Source organism: Marmota marmota, unplaced genomic scaffold, assembly GCF_001458135.2.
Source record: "Marmota marmota marmota unplaced genomic scaffold, marMar, whole genome shotgun sequence".
NCBI classification, from domain to species: Eukaryota; Metazoa; Chordata; class Mammalia; order Rodentia; family Sciuridae; genus Marmota; species Marmota marmota.
This window is the reverse complement of record NW_026000221.1, coordinates 21111757-21131850: the sequence shown is the minus strand read 5'-3', so window position 1 is coordinate 21131850 and position 20094 is coordinate 21111757. Positions and strand designations below refer to the sequence as shown.

The 20094-nt window shown below is 56.0% G+C and overlaps 1 protein-coding gene across 1 annotated transcript in view; it reads right to left on the bottom strand.

Moving 5' to 3' along the window:
* The window catches only part of LOC107144833 (plasmolipin), a 21731-nt gene extending 1643 nt beyond the window's left edge, over positions 1-20088 (bottom strand). The window contains exons 1-3 of the mRNA XM_015488677.2: positions 19864-20088; positions 2981-3154; positions 784-906 (exon numbers count right to left, since the gene is read on the bottom strand). Coding sequence (XP_015344163.1) covers positions 784-906; positions 2981-3154; positions 19864-19998 — 432 coding nt within the window. The 5' untranslated portion in view covers positions 19999-20088. The remainder of the gene's footprint in view (positions 1-783; positions 907-2980; positions 3155-19863) is intronic.
* Positions 20089-20094: the final 6 nt, after the last annotated feature.

The following is a 20094-nucleotide window of genomic DNA, read 5'->3' as shown; positions in this document are numbered from 1 at the left end:
CCTCTATGTTTGCATCTCCTGTATCTGCGTTCAGACGCTCCACATGTGTGGCCAAGTTCACTGATTGCAAAACCACCCTCACCAGGAAGAGTGAGGACACAGAAGGGCTGCCCTATGTTGGACATGACCATGACCCCAGGCAGGCCCCTTAACCTCCCAGAGCCAATGTGTCCTTGTCTGTGAAAAGGGATGGGGAGACCCTTCCTCTTCCTCAGGGCCTTGCTGAGTGGAGCATGACAGGTGTGCAGGGCTCTGTGGTTCACTCCACCAGCCACCAGACGTGGGGCCTGAGTTTGGCCTTCCCGGGAGAACTTGTAACATCCCCAGGTACGGCTGAAACCCAAGGGCAGAGGGTCTCGAGTTCTCAGCACATTCTCCAAGAGAGCCTGTGACCCTAAATCAGGATGGCACGACTGATTTTCAGCAGAGTTCCACAGTGAATCAAAGCTGCCACTGGCCACCACAAACTGTTCCCAAGCATCTGTTGAGCCCAGGGCCTTGAACAGGCTCAGCGAGTGCCCACCAACTCTACCACTGAACGCCACCATCCCCTCGTTCCTCAAGGTCCTAGAGTTCATTAAGGAAGCCTGAAGGCAGCCTGGCTCCTCATGGGACCCTCTGAGGGACCCTCATGGGACCCGCCTGGCTCCTCATGGGACCCTCTGAGATGTAGGTGGTGGATACTTAGGTGGTGGCCGGTGCCTGGCCTCAGACCCAGGGAGCTCTGTGGAGGAGGGACCTTGGCTATAGACTGCTGGGGGGGACCCTAAGGGACATACTCACAGAGGCAGCTGCACGCTGGTTGTATGGCCGGGAGCCCTTCAAGGAAGTCTGGTCAACTGCTGCAGAGCAGGTGATGAAGGCGGTGACATAGAGAACGGTGGCAGTCACGTTGAAGATCATTAACTGGGGGAGGGGAGAAAAGGCTTAGGACAATCGGAGGGGACCTCCTGGCTCCCAGGGGGCACACCCCCAGAGTGGGATGGAAGAATGTGGGCCTGTCCTATGAAAAGGGCCTCGAGGTCACAGTCCCCATGGGGTCAACCTGGAGGCCATCTGAGCAAGCAGCATAAAACAGCCCTAAGGCTGAGGGAGGGAATGGTCAAGAGGCCCCAGATGACCAGGCCAAGGCAGCCCAAGCCACAAAGCCACAGGCAAAACCCTTCCCCATGCAGCATGGCCCAACCGTGACCCAGCTCTTGAGACCCGCGGAGAGCCGCTCCTCCACGTGGGCTCAGGGCCAAGCCCAGGCCCTCCCTGGTGCCACTTCAGGGCTTAGCCCTGTGGCTGGTCAGTCACACCAGTGGGAGGGACCTTTTTTCTTTTTTTCCTTTTTCTTTTGGCAGTACTGAGGATTGAACCGAGGTCCTTACTACGCATGCCAGGAAAGCAGGCTACAAACTGAGATACACCCCAAGTCCATGGATGGGGATCTATGGCTCTCTCTTGGCCACACGCTAGACTGAAGGCCCAGAACAGATGTCAGGGTCAGGCCCTCAGAGGACCCAGACGCTCCTGGTAGAATATTCTTCCAGATGGCAGGAGGGGGCCTGGGCTGACTGCAGCCAGATCTCAGTCCCACATCCCAAATGCTTGGACCCTAGGGCCAGTTATGTCTTCAAACTAATAGTCCTCAATCATCAGGTTTGTCCCATTTATTTTTTAAAATTTATCCACATTTTAAAATTAGATTTCATTTGAAAACTTAAATTTTATATAAAATGTTGATAGGCTCTCGGGGCTGAGGACAGAGCTCAGTGGTAGAGCACTTGTCTAGATGGGCAAGGATAGGGTCCCCTCCCCTACACTGCCAGGAACCAAAACAATCTCAGAATATAGGGTCCAGCCCAGTAACGGGGGATCTGCGTGGACAGATATGTATGTGGGGTTCCCAGAACTTCCTGAGCCACACTCCCAGCCCTTTTTGTATTTTATTTAGAGACAGGGTCTTACTGAATTGCTTAGAGCTTCCCTAAGTTACTGAGGCTGGCTTTGAACTCGAGATCCTCCTTCCTCAGCCTCCAGAGCTGCTAGGATTACCGGCGTGGGCCACTGCGCCCAGCTCACTCACATATCTTGCTTGGCCATGTAGCCCCGTCCTGGGGATCCCGAGGGAGACCTCCAAGAGCACAGAAATAGTGCCTGCCTTACAGGCTCCCAGGGCAAGGGGCAGGGGCCTGGGACACGCTGCCAGCCCAGCGACCAAGGCAAAGCCTGCCTAGCTCCTGCCTGTGATGTCAGGCGCTAACAAGCCCATTCTGTCCCTAGCATGACTCACGTTTCCTCGGTTGAGAAGTCATTGAATTGCAAACAATGCTGCCTAGTCCCAGCTGCGGTCCTACCCTCACGTGCCTGGCTCACTGAAAGCCTCGGACCCCAGCTGCAGGGGTTTTCTGGGTCAGAGAAGAAAACCCAGCAGCTTGCTCTGTGTCTGGCCAGGGTACTTCCTACGGCTGCTCTCGGGGGGCCTCGGGGGGGATGTGCTAAGACTGACCTGGGCAAAGCTGGGACACCCGCCTGATCTCCTCTGGGTGGCTGAGCTGTCTGCTGGCAGCGGTGTCTGGCTGTCCCACACCTTCCCCCCACCACCCTCCACCAGCTGCCCTCCACACCCCAGCCTGTGCAATTCTGACTGCGGGCCCAGCCCAAGGCTGACCAAGCTGCCCACCCAGCTGAGATTCTGACCATCCTCAAAAAGGAAAAATATTTCAATTCCAAGTGGCCTCTTGTGACGACCCCATGAGACAGGCAGCCTCTTTACCCCTTTCCCAGGACAAGGTCAAGGTGGCTTTCAGAAAACAGGACACCTGAGCCGTCCACCTCCCTCCCAACCCGCTCTGCAGGCCAGCTGGGGGTCAGTAAGGACATCGACCCTGCTGCTGCTCATTTAGAGAAGGCCACATGGTCAGTCCTGTCATGGCCGCTCCCAGAGGCAGAGGTGGGAGCCCAGAGCCACCCTCAGGGCCCCACCCAGACTTACCACGAGTGGCCAGGGCACCATGTACAACTTCAGGTGCAGCTGAAACAGGTAGAGGACGAAGAAGACGATTGTCACCAGCCAGAGGAAGACAGCGACGAACATCACCCAGCCGTAGGCCGGGTACAGGTGGTACGGGGTGTCAGCAATCAGGGCCCACACCAGCAGCCCCAGCACCTGCGGGGCAAGACAGGGCCACTGCGTCCAAGCCCCCACCACTCCGGCTGGAGGCCACAGACCAGGTCCCCAGGCCGTGGCCTTATTTCTCATCTAGTCAAGAAGTACTGATTGGCTCCTGCGGTCACCTGTGCCCGGTCACTCATACTTCTTTTCAGTCCTCATGCCGTGTGTGACACTGGCATCTCAGCAGAAGATGATAAGTGCTCCAAGACACCTTGCCTACTGCGTCTGGATTCCAGAACTCTCCTCTGTGCTGTCCTGTCCCCCCACCCCGGGCACCCACCACCCAAGACCACAGAAACGTCACTTTCCCCAGACTGAGCTCCCTGGGGCGGGACAACGGTTGTGCTGGGGCTGGGTCACAACACCCAGCAGAGGACGGGCCTGAGAGGGACTCAGGAAGAACTGCTGAGAGGACATCAGGTCACCAGCTCTGAGAGATGGCCAGCCACTCAGTCCCCAAGCCGGGAAAAGAACATTCCACGCATCCCCCTCCCGGCTGGTCCCAGCACAGAACCAGGGCCTCTAGATGGCCTCCAGCCGTAACACCTCCCCTGCCCCCAACTCTCCCAATTGCCCTTCCCTACAGGTGTCACCGACCCTGTCTGACAGAGGACACGGGGCCTCAGGGAAGCCAAAGGACCCTCCGTCCTTCTGGTGCGTCAGGATGGGCCTGAGCACCCCAGGATGGTGGTGCGTGCTGTGCCAGGTACTGAGTCAATACCTGGCTTAAGCCCCGCCCCCTGACCACTGTATGACCTTGAGCAAGCTGGTAGCCTCTTCGTGCTTGGATCAACTCACTTTTACACGTGGGTTCACATTTGTAAACGGGACCAGAGGATGTTTGCTGGTGTTCCAAAAGAGGCCAAGGCCCACTGACCACACAACCCCTGCCCTCCGGGCACGGGGAGTTCTACCTGGCCAGGTGTGCCGACTCACCCAGGGGAGCCGTCTGGGGACCTGGCACTGTGGCCCAGCAGAGGGCCTGTTCTGAGGCAGGGCCCAGGAGGTCCACACACGTGGACGTCAGGCAAGGTCTCATGTGTGGCCAGGCCAGGCCTCCCTCTCCTTCCCACTCTTCTAGGCTGGCTGAGAATGTCTAGGTTGGCACATCCTCCCTTCTCCAAGAGGACAGTCTCTGGAACCCCCGGCCACCAAGGGGACAGGAGAGTCTACTGTGGGGCTCTGGGAAAGGCTCCTGTGCTGGTCAGACACAGGGAGGGGCTGTCCCTGTTTTCCCTGGACAGTGGGCAGGCACATGGCACCAGCCCGGGGGAGCCAACCGTCAGCTGGATCCCAGAGAAGCGTGTCAGGAGCAAGCCCATCTCTGGCCACTGGGCTTTGGAGACAATCTCCCTGGCTGCTCACACTGCCCAGGGGGCTGCTGACACTAACCTGAAGGCTCCTGACCCAGAGCCCAGCCAGAGCTGGGGCACCTGCCAGGGACCCCACCCCGAGGCACCCCAAGGACCAGACGGGAGGTTTCTGCATGTGACCCTACACATGGGAGGTCAGACAGGACTGGCTGCAGCCGAGCTGGCCCCGAGGCCAGCGCCCCTCTGGTAACTGCCCTTCTCTCTCGTGGTGGGAGCGCGGCCTCCCAGAGAAGCAGAAGGTGGAGAGCTGGGCCTGGGCGCCAAAGGCTGGGCCTCAAACCCCTGCTGAGCTGTGTGACATGGGCCAGCACCTCCTCCTGGTGGACACTCCACCTGGAAAATTCCAGAAAGGTCTGCCCAGAACTCACACCCGAGGGACGCGTTGGTGCCCTGTAGAATCTCCACTGCCCACGGTGCCCGCGCAGAGCACACTCAGCACACGCGCTTAGGAAAGAAGGGCCTCCCATGCTCATCCATGAAGGGGTCAGAAAATGTCCCTGCCCAGCCCTGCTGGGTGTTAAGGAGTAAACAGGTGACAACCTGCAAGCTGCTCCTGCCCCAATGCCCAAGGAAGGCCCCCGGAGGGTCCCTCCCCAGGCGCTCTGCACCCCTCTCCTGGTGCTGGGGAGCTGTGGGGATCCTGCCAGCCTCAGCTGCAGGACCTCCATAAGCGAGGGAGGGGTGGCTGCGGGGCCCACTTTACACAGTAGCAGGGCCTTCCTCACCTGCACCGCTGGGGACAGAGCCCTCCTCAGGGAGGCCAAGGGCAGTCTGTCTCCAAACAGCATCCCCTTAACCTCCATCTTTAGATCATGCTGCCTGAAGCAGACACAGAGGGGAGGCAGGGAGACCCAGCACTGGGGAGGCCACCGTTCTGAGGAGACAGACACTCTTGAAGCACCACGCTCGGGCGGCCCCTTCTCCACGTGAGAACTGGGCACATCAAGGACAATTAGCTTTTATTTAAAGCAAGTTCCTACGGGCCCTGAAGGTCACTGTGTGGCCACATTCCAGCTGTCTCAAAGGAAGTTAGACAATGCAGTGAACTGAAAACCCAGAGAAGCCCAATTCGTTTCCACACAGCAAGGCCCTGAGCAACTTAGTGAAACCCTGTCTTAAAATAAATAATAATAATAATAATAATAATAAAATAAAAAGGGCTCAGTGTTAAGCATGCCTGGTTCAACTCCTGTACCCCTGTAGACCTCCAGTGCCATCTTGTCACCATCAGCCTCCTCACCAGGACCTCTCAGGGCCCGGCGGCTGTGCCAACCTGGGGAGGTGTCTCATTCTCTACAAAGATTCCACCGTCAACTTACGTCTGAGTCTTCTGTTGTCCCCATTTTCCAAACAGAAGCTCAGAAGGAGAGCTGCCTGTGGTCACCGTGGGGGAAAGACAGGGTGGTTGGAACCCAGCTCTGTCCCTCCCTGGACCCTGTCATACTGTGAGTTTTTGAGCCATGTGTAAAAACTGGGGGCACTTCAGCCAGCTCAAGGGCAGGGCTGTCCCTGCCCTGCCCCGGCCTGTGCAGCGAGGCCCCACCCGTTTTCCAGATCAGCAAAGGGGCCGCGGAGATGAGGCGGTGGATAAGCCGGGGGAATGTCTGGTGTTCCTCCCGCCCAGCTGGCTCCCGGCCAGAGAGCCACCTCAGTTTGTCCTAGAACAAGGAAGGTCCACTCCTGCATGGGAACCTGACAGACTGGTCTCTCCTGGTCCCTAAGTCCCTAGCAGAGGACCCAGGGAGACCCTGCTCAGGACATAGGAGGTCTCAGGGCACCCTCACACCTGCTGACCACTTCGCTGGCCAGGTGGTCCTCCAGGGGAGCTGAGTCCCAGGCTACAATTCCAGAAGCTTCCAGTCTCCCCGGACCCCCAGGTGGGACCACAGAACCCCCTCCTGCTGGGGCAAGGACCCACTGTCTTGTGGTGGGATTCATCCCACCCTCCATTCAGCACTGGAGGCTGGTAGCTTAAGGCAGGGGGAGGCGGAAGGCCCTGACTCTGTCCCCTGCCCCAGGGCCTCGCCCAGGTCCCTCCGCCCAGAGCGCTGCTCTCCAACCCAACACCCCCCCAGGCCTCCTGGTGCGTGCTCTCCTCAGAGTCCATCCACACAGCAAGTACCTATTGGGCCCCGGTGGCAGCCTGGGCTGCCCTGCTCCCCCGAAGCTGGCACAGCCAGACACACCCCAAGCAAGTAAAGTGCAGGTGGGGACATGCAAGGGCTGTGGGGAAACCCAGCTGACAGCCAGGCTTGGTGACACACAACTGCAACCCCACACAGCCACTGGGGAGGCTGAGGCAGGAAGACCACAAGTTCAAGGCCAGCCTCAGCCAGAGAGAGAGGCCCCGAGCAGCTTAGTGAGACCCTGTCTTAAAATAAAAAATATAATAATAAAATAAAAAGGGCTCAGTGGTTCGGCATTCCTGGGTCCAGTTCCTGGTACCATAAAATGGGATATGGGCCTGGGGCTGGGGCTCAGCGGTAGCGCACTTGCCTGGCACGAGTGAGGCACTGGGTTCGATTCCCAGCACGGCATGTACATAAATAAAATAAAGGTCCATCAACAGCTAAAAAGTATATTTTTTTAAAAAGGGGGGGACAGCAGTGGGGAGGGGGCAGTGGGGTCACTGATACCATTTCAGATAAAGTGTCAAGTATGATTTCACTGGGAGGTGACATGTGGACAAAGACCAAGGAGGTGAGGGAGGGTAGACATGAGGGAGCCATGTGGGTCCCTGGGAAAGGGTAGGACAGGGCCCTGTGTGGGTGACTGTCACCTCTGTGACCAACTGTCCCCGAGTTTCTCTGTAGGTATACCAGCATCACACACACACACACAAACACACACACACACACACACACACACGCCACGTCTCCTCCTCCCCCTCCTTCCAAGTTCCCTGGAGACCCTGCAGTGTCCCCTGAGAGAGGCTCCGCGGATAAACAGAGAACCCTCTGGAACTCTCAGGGGGGTGGGGCCTTTTTTTTTCCTCTGAAAATCTGAAGAATTTGAATTCAGAAACTTTTCTTTAAACGAGAACGTCAAAAAGGACACGTCCCCAGAACCTTCTGTTGTCCAAGAACTTGGAACCAATGGGGCAACAAAAACGGTTTTTGTTAAAACCACCTACACGGCCAGAAAAGCGCGACCTCTTATAAACGCCTGGCCCAAGAGGCATTCCTCCCGCCAGCCGCTGTCCTCAGGACCTGTCCTGGTGACTTGGGGACAGGTGCCCTTCCATGATTCTGGGGAAGGTCTTCCCAGTTGTCCTGAGCTGCGTGTGGAATGGCCGCTGGGTGGCCTGCTGCAGTCCTAGCCTTGGCCTAACATAGAGGTGGAGACTTTGCAGAGGTCACCAACCTCACATGAGGTCACACTGAATCAGGATGAGCTCTAATCCAATGACCGTGTTCTTATAAGAGCCAGGAAACTGGGGCCAGGGGCGGTGGGGCCGGCCTGTAATCCCAGCCACTCAGGAGGCTGAGGCAGGAGGATGGCAAGTTCGAGGCCAGCCTGGGCAACTTAGCAAGACCCTGCCTCAAGATTTTTTTTTTTTTAAATGGCTGGGGTTATAGCTCAGTGGTAGAGCACACTCGGGTTCAATCCCCAGTATCACACACACATGCACGCGTGTGCAAACACACACACACACACAGTAGAACAGGGAACAGGGAGCACAGAGACCCTCCACAGCACCTCCAGGAGGAACAGCCTGCCACCTCCCAGATTTCAGACTTCTGCTCCAGGGCTACGGGAGGACGAGTCACTACTGTTTAATCCAATCTGTGGAGTTTTATCATGGCAGCCCCTGGAAGCTAAGACCTTTCTCAGAGCGTCATGAGCCTGTGCAGGGGGCCAGGGTCTGCCTTCCAACATCTACGATGAAGGCTGGCCTGTCGGACCCTTGGGTTCATGCTGGGGTCCTGCCACCTCGCTAGCTGTGAGACATCAGGCAAGCTACTTAACCTCTCTGTGCTTCACCACAGGGCAACCTCAGAGAGTGTTTTTGAGATGTAAATGATGCAAGGCGCTTAGGTCAGGCCCAGCACAGGCTGAACTGTCACTGTGTTCTAGTGTCACAGTTTCACCGAGGGCTAAGAACACAGCCATCCCTCTTAACCTGCTCTCCTGAGGTGGTGGCAGCATGTGCCGCTCTGCTGGCCACATGGTGCAGACAAGCCAGTCAGTTGGTGGGTGGGGAGGCCCCAGAAGCCCGGCCCTGCCCCAGGGCCTTCTGAGGAGCCGACCCTCCACCCTCCAGGCCCATCTTCTCTGCCAATGGGAACAGGGAGGCAGTCCCAGGTCCTCCAAGATCCCCCAGAGGTGCCACCCTCTCCAGGGGCCCAAAGCCCTCTCCTGTCCAGGAGGGTTCCCTCAACCCCAGGCGCCAGGCTGCGTCCTCTCTGGCCCAGAGGCTTCATTCCAACTCTCCTTCCCTCGACCCCACTTCCAGGTCCAGCTCTGTGGACTCGCTGTGTGGCCTTGGGAGAGTCACCTAGCCTTTCTGGTTGGTTTTCTCCTTGGACAACACAGCGGGTTAGACCTATCCTGGCCGCTGCACAGGTGTGATGCAGGTAAAAGGTAAGAGAAAAAGTGAAAAGCTACAGCTCGTTGTGAGTGGAAGGAGAGCTAGCAGGTCACCTGGGGCTCGGTGGGAAGTAAATCGAAAAGCTCAGAGCCTTGCTCCTGGGGGCTTGGAGGGCCCTGGGGGCTTGGAGGGAATTGCCACTCCCCAGGATCACAGAAATGACAGTGTGTGGAGGGCCCAGTGAGGCCTCTGGGGCAGGAGAGCTGGCATCTGACCTGGGGTAGCCAGAGCTAATTCTTCAAGGGATATTAGGAACCTGGATGTTGATGTGAAATCTACCATTAAAAAAAAAAAAATTGGGGCAGGGTGGGGTACTGGGAGTGAACTCAGAAGCACTTTACCACTGAGCCACATCCCCAATCCCTTTTATGTTTTATTTTGAGACAGGTTCTCATTAGGTTGCTTAGGGCCTTGCTAAGTTGCTGAGGCTGGCCTCCTGTCTCAGCCTCCCGAGCTGCTGGGATTACAGGCGTGTGCACCACCGTGTCTGGATACCATTTTTTTTTTTTTAGTTGTAAGTGGACACACAATCTTTATTTCATTTTTTTAATGTGGTGCTGAGGTTTGAACCCAGTGCCTCACGTGTGCTAGGCGAGCACGCTACCACTGAGCCACCACCCTGGCCCCTGGCTACCATTTTTAAATGTTGGCAACTAAACCAAATGTTTTAGAAAGAGTGTGAGGGCAAGGGCCACTGACTGCTGACGGCGGAAAGCAGGGGACAGTGGCAATACCTTCCACATCCCCCAGATGCCCTCTCCCAACAGTGCCATCCAGGAAACCATGGCCCAGGGTGACCAATGACCCTTCTGGGGTTCCCCCTCTCTCAGGACACATCTGGGCAGCCTGAGGACACTCAGAACTTGGCCTGGTCAGGCCTAGCCTCCACCCCCGCCCTGGCCCTTCTCCCTACACTGAAAGGGACTTTATGGGAACAAAAAAGCCACCCATTGTGTCACACGAGACAAAGGGGCAGGGGACAGAGGCTCCAGGCGCCTGGACCGGCTACAACACCACCACACGCCACCCCCCTCCTGGGCCAGGGAAGGGTGGGCTGGGGAGGCACCTTGGAATTCCCGAGCGGGACACGGAGCCTTTGAGAACCTTGGTGTCACCGTGCCAGCTCTCCAGGGAGCAGGGGCACCAACAAGGCACCACCTACCCGCAGTGCCTCCCTTTGCCATCTCAAAATGGGCGTAGAGATGAGTCACCTGCACCAGGTGTGGTCCTTGGTGCAGGGAAGGCCACAGGGACAATGGCCAGGGTGTGGCCTGTGGTGAGACCCATCCGGGCCCTGCGTCTCAGCACTGTGGCAGGAAGAGGAGGATGGAGGCCGAGGCCGGGCCCGGTCCAGCCCAAGGCTGCCCGTGAGCAGCAGCAGCCCAGTGTGTTTCCCTCCCGAGGCTGCATCTGTGAAATCCCGAGGCAGAACTGTCCACGCACCTCCCAGTGGGCGGCCACGCACACAGTGTGCGACAGAGCCAAGGCCGCATCCTGCTCCTGCGGCCCCCAGGGCTCCCGGCATGAGCTCAAACTGCCCTTGCCTACCCCACCCCCATTTCCCATGCTGATCTCTGGGGCCAGACCAAGGGGCCCAAGATGTGAAGGTAGCCGGGGGCTCTGTGAGTCACACTCCCAAGGAGCCCCTGGCTCCCTGGAGACACTGGCAGGACCCTGGACACCCCTGTCTGCCCCCATTCCTTCCTCCTCTCCCACCCTCAGGGTCCCCTGGCTCACCCCACAGTGCTCTCTTGAGCAGCGAGCACCAAGGTCTCTCCAGACACGCATAGATAGCTTTCCCAGGAAGGCCTCATTCTCTGCTCCTGAAAAGGACCCAGGGAGTTCTGGGGCACCCCCCACCCCAGCCCCTCACCCAGCCTGCCAGGCCCCCAGGGCGCCCCACCCCAGGGCCCAGGTCTCCCTGAAGGAAGCACTTGGCCCATCTCACAGATGAGGACAACTGAGGCACTTTAGAAGTCCTGGCCCCTGGTCATACACAGTAAGGGGTAAAGGGTGGACAGTTCTGCTGAGGGACAGTCCCCTGGAGACGAGAAGCATCATTGTCCCAGAGGCCAGAGCAGACCGGGACAGGGACAGAGCTCAACCCTGGGGTGGCCAGGATAACGGGAGGCTTGTCCTCAGCGTTCCCAGGGGCCGGCTCCCACCAGCCCCACAGAAGGAAACCAGCCGTGAAGCACGTGGATTCCATTAACCTGCTGGGGACTGGGGCTGGCGCAGCCTGAAGGGTGGGTCCTCCCTGTCCCCCAGACTTCCAGAGATATTGGCACTGAGCTCTGGGTGACCTTGAGCCAGCCGGCCTGCCTCAGCTTCAAGGAGGGGCTGGTGTCCCCTTTCCACTGCCCCCACAGATGTCAAAAGCTCACTTGGTGTCTGACACCAGCCTTCCCACCAAATGACAGTGGACGGCTCCAGAGCAGGCCCTGCTCCACTCCGTGGCAGCTCGGGGATGCAGGCTGCCGACCTTCGGCCCAGCCTCCCCGCCTCCCTGCCTTCCAGGACCTGGAGTCACTCAGCGGCCGGTCCTCCCTGGGCAAACAGGAGGAGCTGACCCAGCCCAGAGCGGAGGCCCGGTATCAGGGTTCCACGAGTATCAGGGCTGGGCTCTCGGGGCTGCCAAGGAACACAACTCCCACCCCACCCCCTGTGCTCCCCAAAGCCACAGGGTGTGGCTCCCCCAGAACTGCTTGTTGCTGTGTGACATTGGGCAAAGTGCCTTTCCCTCTCTGGGCCTGGGAGGTGTTCAAACACTGGCCTCATACCTTTTGCCATATCCACAAACTATCTGGACCACACACACACACACACACACACACACACACACTCACTCACTCTTTCAGAAAAGTATGTCCTATAGGTGTATTTCCTCCACACAAATAGTCACACTCTATACACTCTTTCTGCACCTTGCTTTTCTCACTTACCCTAAAGATGGTCCTTCATTACATGTAGAGCTGCTGTCTTGATTTCTTTGAGGGTTGGAATTTCACAGATGTATTGATTACTTAAGGTGTCCCCCATGACAGACTTGCACATATCACACAAATAAGCTAATTTGGTGATAGATGGGGGATTGAACCCAGGGGCACTTAACCACTGAGCCCCAGCCCCAACTCTTTTTTTTTTTTAAAGTTTTTTTTTTAAAGAGAGAGAGAGAGAGAGAGAATTTTTTTTTAATATTTATTTTTTAGTTTTCGGCGGACACAACATCTTTGTTTGTATGTGGTGCTGAGGATCAAACTCGGGCCGCACGCATGCCAGGCAAGCGCGCTACTGCTTGAGCCACATCCCCAGCCCCCCAACTCTTTTTATATTTTATTTTGAGTCAGGGTCTCGATAAGTTGCTGAGGCTATCCTTGAATTTGTGATCCTCCTGCCTCAGCCTCCTGAGCCACTGGCATTATAGGTGTGTGCCACTAACCCCAGCCAAAGAAGCTAATTTTATTTATTCATTTATTTATTTTAGATCTTGATTTTGTTTATTTATATGTGGTGCTGAGGATCGAACCCAGCACCTTGCATGTGCTGGGCCAGCGCTCTTCGGCTGAGCCACAACCCCCGCCCAAAGAAGCTAATTTTAAAATGAAACTTTTAAATCACTTATATTGGGAAACCTGGACAATGCAACATAATGCTAAAACTAAGTGCAACAAATATGAAACAATGTTAATATGTTCTAGACAGACAGGCTGGTCTCCCCTTGTGTTGCTCTCCTTTGGAGCCATCTCCATTTTATCTATGGGTTGGCTTTCTGTTTTTCAGATAGCTATAGTAAAAAATGACATGAAAAATTCCAGAAACAAATAATTCATAATTTTAAATAACTTTTATTAAAGTATATTGCCATCATTGTTCTATCTTATTATTATTTATTGTCAATCTTTATTGGGCCCAATTTATAAATTAAACTTTAGCATTGCTATTTATGCAGAGAGAAAACAATATCTATAGGATTCATCTGTAGTCAAAAGTCTTCTCCAGGGTCTAGGGTATATCCCTGTGTATAAGAGGGAACTATTTTTTTCTTTTGGGGTACTGGGGACTAAACCCAGAGGTGCTCTACCACTGAGCCACATCCCCAGCCCTTCTTATTTTTTTTATTTTTTAATTTTGAGATAGGATCTCCTTAAGCTGCTGAGGCTGGCCTTGAACTTGCAGTCCTCCTGTCTCAGCCTCCTGAGTCTCTTGGGATCACAGGCATGCACCACCACATGCAATGGGACTACACTATTTTAAAGTGTTGTACAGGAGCCACAGACACTCTAGCCACACGGAGGCCATCTGCTCTACGTGACCCTTCAGGATGGGATGAACAGAGATAATACGAGACCTGCCAATTTCTACGTAGAACTTCTTTATTACCTTGTCTTAGGAAAGGTCTAACTATACCTTAATTTCCAGAAGCCAGAAAGAGACCCTCAGCAACAAAAATAACAACAACAAACCAACAAAACCCATAACCTTTGCATGACAAAAAGCACTTAGGATCAGATGGGGGGTGGACTAGGAAAAAAAAAAATCTATCTGCAAATATTTTGAACTCCTGGCACCCAAGACACAGACCAACAGCTGGGTAGAATACAGACAGACAAGGAAATACAAATGGCTCTGAAGTATTTCTTTAAAAGTGGCCAGGTAGGGCCGTGCCCAGTAGAATCCCAGCTACTCAGGAGGCTGAGGCAGGGGCACTGCAAACTCGAGGGTAGCCTGGCATCTAGTGAGACCCTGTCTCAAAATAAAATAGAAAGGGCTGAGGTGTAGCTCAGGGGTAGGGCTCTCGCCCAGCTGCGTGAAGACCTGAGTGCAATCCCCAGCACTTAGGGAAAACAAAAGCAACCTCTCTCCTGAGAAGACTAGAACACAGCGCGGACCTACCCTCCTGGCCTCTCAGCCTGGGGGACATCCAGAAGTGTGTCAGATCACCATGCAGCGCAGCTGGGGGAACCAGGCACCTACCTCCCCGGAGGATGGGTGTGGCCTCGAAGGAGGCTGGTTGGCAATCTCCACACGATCAGGAGCACACACACCCTCTGACCCCACGGGCAACTTCTGGAAACTCAGCACACAGACGCAGGGTGCAGGTGAGACCACGCCCTGCCCTGTGGCAGAGATGTGAGACAGCCAAAGAAGGGAACACCCAGGTGCCTGTCACCGAAGGGGATGGCCTCACCAGTCACTCCAGGGCTGCATAAGGGCACAGGACTGGAGCCCCAAAAGGAAGTGATGGGCTCCCTACACTAAGATAAAAAGACCCGTGGCACATGTTTAAGGCATGAACAGGGGCAAACGCAGAGGCCTGTGGGCAGGCTGAGCCTTGGTAGACAGGGTGGTCTACCTTTTTTTTTTTTTTTTTTTTTTTTTTTTTTGGTACCAGGGATTGAACCCAGGGGTGTTTAACCACTGAACCACATCCCAGCCCTTTTTTATTTTTTATTTTGAGGCAGAGTCAGCAAGGGCCTCCTTAAGTTGCTGAGGCTGGCCTTGAACTTGTGATCCTCCTGCCTCGGCCTCCAGAGCTGCTAGGATTACAGGTGTGCAACACTGCCCGACTGCATAAACCATCTTAAATAAGGTCATAAAATAAAACGTGGGAAACTGAGTAGGTGTGAAAGGAGTCAGCTTTAACCAGAGGGGACAGGTAGTTCTCATAGTACCATTTTCCACTTGACCTTTGTAAACATATCACATACTTAGGAGAAAAAAATTAAAGAAGGGCTGGAGATGCAGCTCAGAGGTAGGCACTTGCTCAGTACCTGAGGTCCTGAGTTGATCCCTAGCACCACAACATAAATTTTAAAAGTTAAAAACTAAAGAAGCCCAGGCCAGGCACACTGGTTCAAAGTCAGCCTCAGCAATAGCGAGGCCCTCAGCAACTCAGAGAGACCCTGTCTCTAAATAAAATACAAAAAAAGGGCTGGGGATGTGGCTCAGTGGTTGAGTGCCCCTGAATTTGATCCCCAATACCCCCTACAAAAAAGTTAAGGAAGCCAGGTAGAGTGTTGCACACCTGTAATCCCAGTAACTTGGGAGGCTGAGACAGCAGGATCTCAAATTTGAAGCCACCCTCAACAACCTGGCAAGACCTTGTCTCAAAATAAACAATATAAATAAACCCAAAATAAACAATAAAAATGGATGGGGACATGGTTTAGTGATAAAGCCCCTGTGGGTTCAATCCCCAGTACACACAGAATGGGTGGGTTCAGGCACTTGTAAGCCCAGTTTCTTGGGAGGCTGAGGCAGGAGGATCACAAGTTTGAGGGCAGCCTTGGCAACTTAGTGAGACATTATCTCAAAATAAGTAAAATACGGCGAGGGATGTGACTCAGTGATGGAGCACTTGCCTGGCATGCATGAGGATCTCAGTTCAATCCCCAGAACACACACACACACACACACACACACACAACTGCCACAGGAGGCAGGGGCTGGGGACAGGGTACCTGGGCCTGGGTGGAGGAAGCCGGTCAGCGGAGGGTCCTGGAAGGCCACACTGAGGTCACTGCACCATCACGGGGCTCAGTGACAAAGAAGGTCCTGGAGTACCCAGCATGGCAACCCCAAGGCCCCCGACCCCTGTTGTCCCCCCCATCAGCCCTGGCCGCCCCTTCCTGGAGATCTCGGTGGGCCTCAGGCCCTCCCCGGTCCCTGAGAGTCGCTGGCCGCCTGCTGGTGCTGCAGACAGAGCAGGGCCACCCAAAGGAGCCGCTTTCTAACGCTCAAGGGTGAAGGGGCAGCCTGGAGGGGGCCGAGCTGGCGACCCAGAGGTTCAAGTTCAAGGGCATGATGGTTCCCCGGACGTCATGACCTGGGAGTCCTGCCTTCCACCGCGCTGGGGCGAGCCCTGCCTTCCCTGCTCCTCCAGACCCACCACTGCCACTGAGGCTCAGGGAAAGGCGGGAAGTCCCGGAGCACCAGCCCCGAGGGAGCAGAGCCCGCTGTGGAGCAGAGCCTGCTGCCCACCAGGCTCCTGGCCCCACTCCATGGACCGGCCACCTGGCCGCGGGGGAGGCTGTCAACCTGTTTATTCACCTGCAAATTGGGAACCTGTGGCCACCTCTAATCCCAGGAAGTAGGGTAAGAGAAGGGTCATCGGAGCCAAAGGCAAATGGCCCTCCTGTGACAGGGCGTTCATACCACTCCCACCTCCTGGGCCTTGAGGACACCCCTGCAATCCAGGGCTCTACTGAACCTCGTTCTCACTACCCTCCTTCACACACTGAGACCTTGAGAGCCTCCCTCTGCCAGGAAACCCTCCCTAAAGGCCCCAAATGAGTCTCCTTTCCTGAAGTCCTGCTCCTCCTCCAAAGCACCCCAAGAACCCCAGCTACCCAAACAAAATGGGGAGCATAGCCACAGGCTTAGGCTTCCCAAAGCCTCAGTGGTAGGTTTGCTAGTCTCTCCTGTGTGACCTTGGACAAGTCCCTCACCCTCTCTGAGCCTGTTTTCTCAGCAGATAAGATCTTCTTCTTCCCCAGAGCTTTGGGAGGACTTAAAAATAAGAAAGAGATGGGTAATTCACTGGAATTTACTTTATACTTATTCTAAAAAGGCTTCAAGAGCTTCCATAAGCACCAGTGAACCATACTGTCCACGACATTCCTCTCCTTCCTTACCATGCAAAGAATTATAGCGTTAAGGACTCTAGGTTTCATGGCCAGAAGAGCTGTTTCTAGATTTTGCCTGACTCCTTTTTAGAGACTATTTGCACAAATTCATGTTTCCCTTTTTGCATAGGCTACTCGGCATCTATAAACCAATACCCTTAAACTTACTATAGATTTCTGATACAGTAATCTCTCTTTTAAAAAAAAAATCTATCTTTAAAGTCAATTCCTCCCTCCAAACCATCACCTTTTAGAAATATGTTCTTTTTTTAAAAAATATTTTTTACTTGTCAGTGGACCTTTATTTATTTATATGCAGTGCTCAGAATCAGACCCAGTGCCTCACACATGCTAGGCAAGCGCTCCACCACCGAGCCACAGCCCAGCCCAACTCTTCTGTCTCACGTGGCTGAAGATCTAATGTTCTTTCTGGAACTAGACTGATGGGGAGAGAGAGGTGGCATAAAGCAGTGATCACCAGCCATCTGGGACTCACAGCAAGATGGGTTCCGCAGGACACATAGGAGACTGGATGAAGGACATATCTCCTGCTCGAGGAGCTGGGGACCCTCCTAGCCGCCCGACCTTTCTCCCATCACACCAGGAACCCACCAGATCCTGGGAGCGCAGAGGGTCTGGTGGGGAGTGCACTTCCGACTTCTCACTTGCTGCTTCCTCCAGGAAGCCTTCTCTGATCCCCAGGGGGCAGGCACTCTGGGCCTCCCGATGCTCCCTCCAAAGCTCCAGCCCCCAAGCCTCCTGGGAGCAAAGCTGAGCCTGATAACCAGGCACGAGCCAGAAAAATCAATCGGGTGGAGGGCAGGGAGGTCCAGGACAGAGGACCTCCTCCAGGCCTCAGTGTCCTCGCCTTTAAATTGGGCAGAATAAGAGGTGACAAAGGCCCTGGAGCCAGTGTGCACCTGACTGGGGAGAGCGGTTCCCTCTTCCCTGCAGAGGGTGGTGCCTTTTGGGTGAACCCCCTGTCTCAGGCCCAGTGGAACTATCCATTGCCATGGAAACAGTTCAGGAAGCAGCTTCTTCAAAGAGCAGATTGGCTTTAAGAGGTGCAGGTCTTCAGAACTCTGATGGGGACCAAAGCACTAAGGCTGGGGGCCAAGGAAGGCCAGGACTCCCACATGTAGTCCCTGAGAGCAGGTGGCCCCAGCAAATTCCACCACAGCACTCTGGGTCCTACCTAGACCTCAGTGTCTACAGCTTGTGAGGAGTCCTGAGACTGCAGAGGACCCCCAAATTATCAAGCCACCAGGGTCCCTCAAACCACAGCAGCCCACACCAGTTCCTTTGATCCCCCTTATTGCAATTCTCATGGTTCAAATACAAAATGCTCCTGTCCCCTGAAACTCTTGGTTAACCCTGGGGATGCGCCAAGCCACTCTATCATCTGTCCAACTTGCTTCAAGAGCCCCTAAAGCTGCCACCAGAACCAGGTCCCTAGTTCTGGCAAAGTATATGATTCTTGGTGACTGGAAGATACACACAGGGGACCACACCAGAGAGAGGCTTCAGCTTCGGTTCCCCCGACCTGCTGGGCTCCCTGACATCCCCTCAAACCCCCCACCCCACACCCCTCTTCCCTAAGCCTAGGTCTCACAATGCCTTGCCCTTGGCTCACCCCTTCTCCACCTCTGCCTCAGAAACCCCTGAAGCCCCAGCTCAGAAGCCACCTCCTCCAGGAAGCCCTCCCTCCTCCTGGGCACCTGGCGCTGGCCCATCAGGCTCCCACCAACAGCCCAGAGCTGAGCGCTCCAGCTGTAGTGGGGTCAGTGGCTCTTCCCACCAGGAGACTTAAATTAGCCCTGGAAGAGGGTCACCTCCCAGGACAGATATTCTCACCAAAAATCAACAAAACAAAACCCCCAAAACTCTAGGAGAAGAGTTAACCGTGTAGGTTTCAGGCTGCACTTCCTGAGATTCAAATAACAATCCCACATTTTTAACGGGGTGGGGTCCAAGGATCAGCATTTTAAACAAACCCCCCCAGCAGGATGGGGGAGGTAGCCCATAAAGGGAAAGGTGAGGGATCCTGAACTACAGGTAGCACGCACCCAGGTGGAAGTGGGTGCTCTCCAAGCGGGTGGGAGGAGGAGACCTATCTCCGGGAGGGCTAGGCACCAGGGTGACAACGCATCTCCAGCCAGTGCCTGGCGGTCTTGCTAGCACTGGGCAGCGAGGGGGACGGCGGGATGTACCCACTCACTGGATGGTAAAGGAAAAGTGATCGATCGGCGCCCACCTCTAAGTCCATGGTCATCTATGACTACGGACCCTCCCTCAGCAGGTGGGGATCCCTCTCACAGGGGCAGCCACCGGGTCTCCAGACCCTCCCAGGAGGGTGCTGTGGAAGAAAGCGAACACCCCAGGCCTGTAACTGGACGGGCGTGTGGTGGCGTTCCCTTGGGCCTTCGGTATCTGCGCCGAGATCTGGGAGTCTGGCCTCTGACTTCCCACAAATCCCTGTCCCCTGCCTGAGCGCGCTATCTCGGCCCCGTGGAGCCAGCCAAACCGGCTGGAACTCGGCAGGTCACCTAGAGGAAGCCAGAAGGGGCTGGCTCCAGGCGGGAGCCCATAGGGCCTGGGGCAGGGCGGTCCTCCCTCGCCGGGACCGGGAGAGTTCTGGAGCGCAGCCACGCGGAGTGCCGGTCGCTGGGCAGAAGGGGGCCAAGAGTGGACTTTGCCCATTCAACCTGGGTCCCCTGGAGGGCTGTGGGCATTGTCCTGACAGAGTGGGGGCAGGGAAGAAGAGAGCAGACAACGCAAGGAGAGAGTGGTGCGCGGCGATCGCAGGCTTCCGTGGGCGCTCGGGTGTGGCCGGTGGGGACCAGCCTGGGGCGGGGCTGCTGGGCGCTGAGGCGTGAGCACCCTGAACTTGGGCGCACCGTGCACTTGCTCGCAGGCATAGCCACGGAGGCGTCCCGCGGCGAGAGGGTTCCAGGGTGATACCGGGGATCGGTCCTGGAGGCGCCCCGGGAGTAGGCACTGCGCGTCGGTGCGAGGGAGCCTGGCTGGGGTCGCACCCGGAGCGAAGAGGTGGCGCCGCTCCCGAGTCCCGGCGGCCGGGACGGGACCCCCCAACCCCTGGGCCCGCGCGCTCACCAGCTGCAGCAGCATGAGCACCCCGAGGATGGAGCGCAAGAAGCCCAGATCCGGGCGCAGCGCCGAGACCGAGGCGCCGGCGCCCTGCGCGGGACTGCTGGTCCGCGTGCTCACTTTCGACGGGAACTCGGCCATGTCGCCTCCCGAGGTGGCCCCGGCCGCGGTCGCCGCCCTCCCGCAGTGGGTGCCGCTGCTCCGGGGCTTGGCTCCCCTGCGGCTGCCAGCGCTGAG